The sequence below is a fragment of the Labeo rohita genome, chromosome 9 (genome assembly GCF_022985175.1).
Source record: "Labeo rohita strain BAU-BD-2019 chromosome 9, IGBB_LRoh.1.0, whole genome shotgun sequence".
Taxonomy (NCBI): Eukaryota; Metazoa; Chordata; class Actinopteri; order Cypriniformes; family Cyprinidae; genus Labeo; species Labeo rohita.
In genome coordinates, this window is record NC_066877.1 from 974,584 (window position 1) to 984,385 (window position 9,802).

The 9,802-nt window shown below is 36.6% G+C and overlaps 1 protein-coding gene across 1 annotated transcript; it reads left to right on the forward strand.

Annotated features, from left to right (window-relative positions):
* The first annotated feature begins 1,367 nt into the window (after nucleotides 1-1,367).
* On the forward strand, nucleotides 1,368-5,479 carry cytip (cytohesin 1 interacting protein). The gene is made up of 8 exons (XM_051120072.1): nucleotides 1,368-1,597; nucleotides 1,886-1,935; nucleotides 2,022-2,076; nucleotides 2,433-2,535; nucleotides 2,879-2,972; nucleotides 3,411-3,477; nucleotides 3,708-3,774; nucleotides 4,179-5,479. Exons 1-8 carry the CDS (start codon nucleotides 1,421-1,423, stop codon nucleotides 4,595-4,597), a joined length of 1,032 nt encoding a protein of 343 aa, XP_050976029.1. The 5' UTR covers nucleotides 1,368-1,420; the 3' UTR covers nucleotides 4,598-5,479.
* Nucleotides 5,480-9,802: the final 4,323 nt, after the last annotated feature.

A 9,802-nucleotide genomic window follows, 5' to 3' on the forward strand; every position in this document is an offset into this window, starting at 1 on the left:
ATATTTTATGTAATTTATTCATTGTTATTTTCACTTTCAGTAGATACTAACTACACAGATTTAGGGCCAGATTTACTAAACAAGGCAAATTTAGATGACAGCACAATATTAAAACACGTTGATAAGAGTGGAAAGTTCTGCTGGTGATCTAGTGCACAAATTAAAGAACACAGACGCAACAAATCATTTGCCCAACATATCATTTTATCATTGCACCAGGTTGCAAATAGGCAGAGCAAATTAACCCCTTTGCATTCCTGTGAAATTTGCCTAAACACACAGTGTACCATGGGCGGTACAGTGGAACTTCAATACAAAATGAAAACTTGTAGACTAATTATTTACTACTGTTACACATAAAGTCCACTTTAAAATTATACTTTTAGAAAGTAAAAACTTTGCCATTTTAGTCCCAAGAAGTATTGAACTATACTAAACTACTAGTATATTTATTTTAGTATAACTATTACATAAAGTATATTTGGAAAATATACTTGAACCCAAGTTTACTTAAAATAAACTTTAAGAGTACTTCTTTTTTGTAAGAATACAGAGAACTTGCAGAGAAGCACTTGAAGTCTCTTGGAGGAGTATTTTAATATTCAGAGCCTGTAATAAAAAACTAAATAAAATAAGTCAAAAAAAAAAAAACTAAATGGCAAACTTCCTGTTGGATTCCTGTTTTAAATTTAAAAATTGTCCTGCATGACGAGAATGAGAATAATGTAGTCAGAATGGATGGTACAGCCCCATCCCCCCCACCACTACTACACCCATGTTTCAGCTGTGCCTACGCCTAAAGACTAAACTCTCTGTTTCTGATACTGTTTAGAAATTTTTACACTCAAGGGCCAGACATATTGCTTTCAAATGATTCATATTAGTTGTACACCTGTTATCAAAAATATATTCAGAGCCTAAACCTCAGCAAATCAGGTTGTCTGCTCTGTTAAGGTCTCATCACATCTGTTTCTCACTATGCCAGCTTTCAGAAAGGTCCACTTTGTAGACCATGAAACAAAAGTGACTGTCCACAAAAAAAAGAGAGAAAGAAGTAAAAGCTGTGCAGCACTGTGAAAACAGGTGACAGATGAGAGAGATTTGATGTATGTTTTTATGTATGTTTGTTTTCAGACTACTGCAAAAATTCTCAAAGAAGCCAAAGGCTAAGGAAGGAAACAGCCACAAGCAGATGCACAAATTCTGTCCACAGCATACTAGACAAAGATGAAAATAAGTGAAAGAATAGCGAAGGGGAAAAAGGAACCATATCAAATGGTTAACATACACCCACACACTGATTCTCGATGTCTTTAGTTCCTGCCACTCACGTGACATGGGTATATCCGCTGTGTATACTACAGACAGGTCACACTGAAGCCTGCAGCTGCATGCAGTGTGGTTCAATGAATAAGAAGGCATGATGACATCCAATAAAAACTTTAAAGCACCTTTAAAACAGCTGAGCAGCCTGGACAGCTACATAATTGACAACTCTCAAAAGAAGAAAAATGCACTATGGCGACGACGTTCTTTCAACAGTGCCAAAAATTCGAACACTGAAGAGATTAAAGATGGGACGTTATCACGCAGTAAGGTGGGACAATCAGTATACAGTGACAACACAGTGATAGAGTTTTATTGTATCTATTTCTATGGCACCGTGAATGCTGAAAATTTTAAACTGTAGGTCTAACATTCTTTTTGTCAAACTGTTCTAAATGAAAGGTAACTGCACATAGCCTATATCTTGAAAGTTGTTTAGACATTAAAAAAATGCATTCCTGCAGGATTCTTGCAAATTCTTTTGCAGAATTTCAGATGGTTTCTCATTAGTAGATTATTGACTTTGATTATTACTTAGTAGATTATTACTCTTTTGCAGCTGCACAGAACACACTCAACATCTCTAGTGGATTATACTGATCCTCAGAGGTAAGACAGATTTCCTGATTCACTTCACTGAATATCTGATGTCTCTCATGCAAATATTTATTGTGCATTTTCCCTGTTTTGCACAGAACAATGGTTATATTGGAAAAACAAGACAATGAAGCCTTTGGATTCGAAGTTCAGGCATGTTTTATACTCATAACCTATATGTAGGCAAATTTCTGAATGTATTTGCCATAGCGAAATATCACAGAAATTGTTCATTATTATATTAATCATCATTAATTATGTACTTGATCCTCTAACATAATGCTGAGACAGAATGTCACAATTGCTCCTTTCTCCATTTTGAATGCAATATTTTGTTTTGTCTTTCAATATGTAACAAATTTCATATCGTCAGATGCTATAAATGCTACTTTGTTTGATATTTTGTCTAAATTCAGTACATTTTTAATATGAAGCTGTTTTTTATATTAATTTTTAATAGAGCAGGCTCATTTTAATTGCTCCATTGGGATGTATTTCTCTCTTTGCAGACATATGGTCTAAAGGTGAAGAACAGCAGTATGGTGGAGATGTGTACATTTGTTTGCAGTGTGCAGGATGGTAGTGCAGCTGAAACTGCAGGTTTGACTGCTGGTGAGCAGGTTTTCCACTTCCTCTTCTTAGAGTGTTACTCACTCCACCCATTTGACCTGACCCTATTTACATGGCACTTTCCCACCAACCCATCTACATTTAACACTTGCATTGCTCTCTTTGGTCTTTATGGACTATTATTTAATTCTTTCTCAATATTTATTTAATTATTTTTTCAATAGACCTTATTTTCTACCACCAAAACAGTCATAATTGTGTGTGTGTGTGTGTGTGTGTGTGTGTGTGTGTATGTTTGAGGTGGTGGGGCTGTTGTGTGAACACTCTGCTCTGGGTACTGAGTGTTAGCTATTTGTTTTTAAAAATCTTTCTCTATCTTTGATAGGTGATATCATATTGTCAGTAAATGGAGTCAGTATTGAGGGATCGACCCACCAGCACATTATTGAATTGATTCGAGAATCCACTAACATGCTGAGGTGAGAATAAGTATCAGTAACAGGATGTTTGTGCTGCTGTCATAAATGATGACTCAAATAATGTAGTTGTTAAGAAGATGTGTGGTATTAAGTGATCAGACTCATGAAAGATAAAATGAATGGAAAACAAAAATCCTAGGGGCCAGCTGTACAAAAACCTAGTAGAATATGCTTCAACAGGACAAACTAAAGTTCATGATATTTCTACACAACTTTCTACACAATATTTCTGCTCACAAATCTGTGGACTGCTGTTGGATCATTGAAAGTAAAACACATATTATACCAACTCACAATTTGCGGAGAACTTGCAACCTCAAATGTGATGTAACCAAAATGACAAATTACAAAAACAAAACAAAACAAAATTAAATAAAACTTTTTTGACCATCATATATTAATGATTTTTTTTCCTCTCTTCTTGGGTTGTGTGTAAAGGTTGGAGACAGTCAGTGGGAGTGTCGTGAAGAGAATTGAATTAGAGAAAAAGATGCGCTATCTTAAGGTGTGTATTTGTGCATGATTGTGTGTGTTTACCACATGTACACAAAGCTGAAACTTTACTCAGAAAGACTGAGAAGTCCCAGGCAGTCTGTATTGTGTATAATACGTATGTGCTTGTGTTTTCATAAGTGCTGAAGCATCTAAATGAATGCTGATCAACATACTGTATATACACGTTTACCAGAATGACTCATAGATGTGATCTCGTTTTTGTGTTTTCCCTCTGCACAGCAAACACTTCGTGAGAAATGGGTGGAACTGCAATCTCTCACACTTCAGGAAAAGCGTCTCACTCGAGGTGAAAAAAAAAAAAAAAAACTATATACAGCTGTTCAGACAGTTAGAGGCCACTGTCTGACAGAACACAGTATTTCTCCTTGAGAGTGTTCCAGCTGGGTTTGCAACATGGATTTAAAACAAATTATTAATTTTTAAAGGTTTACATCCCCTTGGTTCTTTTTATGGTGTAGCTTACTTAGTGATTATCCATGGTTTATATGGTTTGTGATAGTTGTGCATGAGTTCCTGCTTTGTTTTTGAAGTTGTTTAACAAAAGCTATTTAAACAAAATTGTTAAGAAACTGTCACTGTGTCTATCTGTGTCTTTTGTCTAATTCTCTGATGCTGAACAGGCTGATGTTTTAGCTGATATTGAATAACTCAGAGCCGTTAGGATTACAGGTGTCTCTGTCTGTGTTCCAGGTAATCTGAATGAGAGTGCTCAGCATCTGTCTGTTGACTCTCTGATGTCTCTGTCATCTCCAACTGGCCGCTCTGGACAGCGTTTTTCCAGTGACAGCAGTTGCCGCAGCATAATGACAGATGATAGTGAGGATGGAGCCTTCATGTCATCAGTGTTTGATGACTCGAGTCCGTTCAGCCCAACTGAGCCAAATGGAAGTTTCTTCCAGCTGGAAGCGGGGGCCTTGCGATCTCTGACAAGAACACGCAGCATTAGCCTGACCAGCAGTAACAGTTCACTCTCCCCGAGCTGGGAAAATTCATCTTCATCCATGTTTGGGACGCTGCCAAGGAGAGGCAGAAAAGGAAGCGTCCGTAAGCACCTTCTAAAATTCATACCTGGACTAAATCACTCTGTAGAGGAAGAAGAGGGCAGCTAAAACATAATTTCTAACACCACTGATTGTGGATTAGATAAATCCTTTGTAAGAACCTTGGGTGGTGGGAGATTCATACTAGTTTGAACTTTTTTGTTCTCAAAACATTCTAGAATCATGCCATTCAAAAACTCATGGGAATTCATGACTTTCCTGCTTTAAATGTTGATGAAAAAGGGGTGGAGTCTCACATGAGCATTACGGACTGCATGGCAGCAATCTTTGTATTGTTTTCTGTCTCTCTTTTTTTTTTTCTGTCAAGGGACCAAAGCATTATGACTTCCCCAAGATTCAGCACTGAAATAAACAACTGGCATTAACCAAACCTTGGAAAGTGTGTGCTGAAAAGCAACTGAGAGCATTGAGAGAATATTTAGAATTGTGCACATTGCTTCCACTGCTCTAAATGAGTGGTTTAGATTTTAGTCCTGCAAGATCATGAATGTGTCGTGGTTCCCACTTGATCTTATATATAACTAATGAAGATCTCATAGTCTTGTATCTGTTATCTATATCTCATACCTGTAGATCTCAGATCTGCTGTAGCATGCAAATATGAGGGGGCTTAGTAGTCGAAGACATAGCTGAGGAAGCCCTAACAGCACAGGCTTGTTGCTTCTTAATGTCAAGTATGTGCCTTGCTGTGCTCCGTAATGTCTTCAAATGTAATTAACATTTGCATTGTGTTACGTCTTTCTTCTAAAGCCAGTTTTTATTTAGATTAACTTGATGAAGCAAGAATCTGAAAAGAATGCAGACTACCTAAATAATACCATATCTTGTTTAAGGGTGCCTATACTGTAGTATTAGAGGCAGAATTCTCTGAACCAAATTTGATTGGGTTGAGATTAAAGCTTTTTTTTTTTTTTTTTTTTTTTTTTTTTTTTTGCAAAAGTAATGTATTCTAATGCATTCTTATCAATTTCATTTCTCTCTGTTTTTAAGGTAGTTAGTTTTTTTAAGGTTAAAAAGAAGAAGTCATTTAATCTGGATCACAGATTAGTTTAGATCAAAACTTTAAATCATTGACTGCATGACTGCTCTGCACTGAGTGTGTGACATGAACATTAAGTGCTGAGCTGAAAAGACTGAGATGACATGAGTGACAGAGTTCCAAACCACAGCAGGTATAGAGAAATGCATAACAGGATGTGGCTGATAGAGGTGCTACCATACCACCTTTTTTCTTTCTTTCATAAGTGATCCCTGTAGCAGACAGTTTTATTTAAACTAAATGTAAGTATATTAATATAAATATTATTGATGATAAAAATATATGTTAATAAATGATTAATATAAACAAATTTAAATATATTAATAATTATTAATTATATTCAGAATATAATAAATGTGATAACCAATGTTTGGCGTGTTATTTTTTCTTTTTTATTATTTTGTATTTGTATTTATTTATTTACTTTACTGAGAGTGAGATATTCTCACCTCCACAAAAACCCACCGCCCCCCCCATCCACCCTTTACATAACTCGCCTGCCTACAACACAGGAAATATGTGCTTGACACAGAAAGAATATTCTCTAAACATGGTTCTTTATTCTCTCTGTTTCATACCTTTTTGATTGGATTTCAGCAGTCCTCATTTAGTTAAGCTGGCAAGTGCTAATATTAGCATCCATAATCAAATGACACATCTGCATTGTCACAGATCTTTTCATGATACTATTTCATATTTTTTAGTATTACATTTTGACCTTATTAGACTCAAACCTCTTTTTAGTTTGTGTCTCAGTCCACATTACATTCAGACTGGTCTTTCAGGAACCCAATTCTATTATATCACAATATTATGTGGCCACATTTATTTATTTTAATGTTATTCAATAGCTTTTCATCAGTTCACAGTCCCCTGTAGTTCCTTGATAAACGCCTGTTTGCAAAACCCTGATCTAGTTTAATCAGAGTAAATATGTACCAAGATAAGATATATACAATATACAATATATTAATTGACATATTTCCCAGACCCAGGTCACTGTTCTCAAAACAGTGAACACAGTGATCTGAGCACTTTGTAACTGTACTAAACAAATGGAATGCTTTCCTTCATTATTTATTTATTTTTTTTTTTTACAAATTACATGCATAATTTTCTCAAAACACTGTGCACAAAATTCATACACTCAATTTTAAAATTCATAAACTCAATTTTCAATTCCAGTCCTCGCAATTAAAATTCACATTTTGTACACTTTAATGCCCTTTCAACGGATGCACTCTGGAACTGGAATCATGCCGGAATATCCTGTGATGTCCAGTTCGCAGGGCACTTACGGTCGAACTGAACAAATGTCTGAAGTGATAAGAGATACATACGTAATGAGTGGAGAGTGACAGTGACAGTTTCTATGGGGCACTATATGTAAGCCGTCCACCATATTGTAATGGTCAGCTTGACGTCATTCACCATAATAAACACTAAATATTCGAAAAGCCACAGTCCTGCACAGCCATTGGTCTGCGAACCTATAGTATGGTGAATGACGTCAAGTTGACTGTTCCAAGGTGGTGGATCCATCTACGTGCTTGGAGCAGTCAAATGGGGCATCTATACATATCTATGGTTGTGAACTGACCGATGCCATTGAAACAAATTGAATGGGCTTGGCAAAAATATGAAGTAGTTCATATATTGGGATAAGAAATAAAAGGGAGAATTGTCAGGTTGTTAGTCCACGTCAAAGGAGGATTTTTACCACCTATTACAGGGCTCAACAATTCCAAAATGTCATTTGTGTGGAAATATTATGTCATATTTATGTTTAGTCTGTAAAAGTCCATTAACACAGGTTCGAAACACTGAAGATGGATGTAAAGATCAAAGATCAGATCAAACCCACTGTTCACGATGCACAAAAATATTGGTAGAAAATCCTAAATAATGATTTGGGCGTAGGAGTTTATATAAATGGATCTCTGAAAGGAACTGTCTGTTTTCAGAAAAGTTTACATGGCGTTTTCTTTTCATCTTGGCTCTGTATAATGCAGTATAAAGCAGTGTGTAATAAGTGTGGCGCAGCTTTGTTTACAGCAGTAACCAAGGAAACATTATCACTGCTTTTCCGTAAGCACCACTTGAATGAATTTGCATCTCATTCAACCCATCTGCTGTTTGTCCGGAAAAACAAACAAACAAGCAAACAAAAAACAGCTTCATTTTATTTGTATCTTGTATCTTTTTTGTAACTGATGGTTCAGTTTCTTGATTAATGTTTTAGAAATTTTAGCTGTGGTATCGAAATGAGAGCTGTAAAATTTAACTGGTATGTAAAATGTTGTTGTCATGTAAGTATATTTATTAAAATAAAAGATAGCATAGGTCAATGATAACGACATCTATTTTATTTTTTTTGTGGGAGGGCCAGTGAAAATATTGGCAGGGCAAGCAGTAGAAAAAATCCTTAGCGTGGAGCGTAGTGTTGTATTAACTTTAGTTTGTCAAAATATAATGGCCTTTCCTGCTTACTAAGTCCTTCTCTATATGATTTAACAGCTTCCACTAATTTATTTCATTGTTTAGACATAAATTAATAGAACAACAACTTCAGTAGTACATCAACCATGCAATCCATGCTGTTGTTTATATCCGAGTATCGCCAATATGGCCAAGCACCCAGGTTTCTCACAAAAAACGTGACATAGGTGCAAACCCTCTATTCAACATTCACACAGGGTTTTTTATTTATTTATTTATTTATTTTGGGCAGTTTCCAGACCAAGGTTTGAATGTAGACAGGAGCTGGCTTAAAAATGGCTTTCTGAAACATAATTAATCACTGAGTACTAACACCCGGGCCTCATCGCATACTGTTTTTAACCTACTATTATAGTAAGGAAATACGTATGTTGAGAAGCAGCCCTAGACTATGCCCTGAACCTAAATAAAAAAGATTCATTTAAAACCACCTGAGCTGGACCAAGCCTAATTATTGTTTATAAAAACATGGAGCAGACCCACAAAAAACAAAAACTGTATGGAACTGGAGAAGCCAATTTGAGAAAATGGCAGGAGCAAAGAGAGATTGCAACCAAAAAACATTGCATAAGATAATGAAGGGTTGAGCAGGTAGCCAAGGTTCTGTAAATAAGGTCAACATGCTACAGTATGCAGCATCACTAAGGGTGTACTTACACTAGGAACGGTTGCCTTGAACCAAGCCCGAGCATGATTGTCCCCCCTCCACTCCCCTGCTGGCCTGCACTCACATTGCACTTTATGTTCTGGGCTGGAGGACGCTTTATGCTACCTACATGTGCTGTTGGAATCTTTTCAACATCAACTACATCACCTTGTCTTGTCGTTAAAGCAGTGCCTATTTATACTATATATTATAGCATCCACCAAAGAGAAAAAAAATCAGTACATGTTAAAATCAACAGACGTTTCGGTCACAAAATGTATAAAAAAAAACAATTAAATATCCATGCAGATATTTCTTGGCTTGTAGTAATAAAAAAAAAGTTCAAACGTTTATATGAGTTTGTATGAGTCGCTCTAAAGATCAGGAATATAAAATTCAGCATTTTATTTCTTATGGTTCAACCAGTGTAAATATTTTTTCCTGTCCCTGTGGTCTTCAATATGTGGGAAAGACCGATCGACAATAAAGATTTCGTATTAATGAACACAGAAGTGCTATGAATAGATCTGATAGTAAATCACCTGTTGCCCGACACTTCACAGTTACACAGTTACACAGGTGGTCGATTCCGGGGTCTCCCATGGGGTTTGGGGGCCGGTCTATCCGGGTGGTTGTGGTGGAATTCATCCACAAGATTGGGGTCCAGAATGTCATCGGCACTGACCCAAGACCTTGGGGCACCTGGAGTTGAGCAGCTCTCTGAACTGCTAGGCCTCCTTGCCTTCCACCAAGATGGGCAGGGGGCCCTGGTCCTCTGGCGCCTCCTCTCCCCGCTGGCTAGGGCCAACAGCAGGCTTCAACAGGGATATACAGTGGGTACAGAAAGTATTCAGACCCCCTTAAATTTTTCACTCTTTGTTATATTGCAGCCATTTGCTAAAATCATTTAAGTTCATTTTTTTCCATCATTAATGTACACACAGCACCCCATATTGACAGAAAAACACAATTGTTGACATTTTTGCAGATTTATTAAAAAAGAAAAACTGAAATATCACATGGTCCTAAGTATTCAGACCCTTTGCTCAGTATTTAGTAGAAGCACCCT

Coding starts and splice junctions, on each gene's coding strand:
- cytip (XM_051120072.1), top strand. CDS start 1,421: ATGATGACATCCAATAAAAACTTTAAAGCACCTTTAAAACAGCTGAGC. Junction 1,598..1,885: donor GGACGTTATCACGCAGTAAG/GTGGGACAATCA, acceptor ACTCTTTTGCAG/CTGCACAGAACACACTCAAC. Junction 2,973..3,410: donor GAATCCACTAACATGCTGAG/GTGAGAATAAGT, acceptor TTGTGTGTAAAG/GTTGGAGACAGTCAGTGGGA.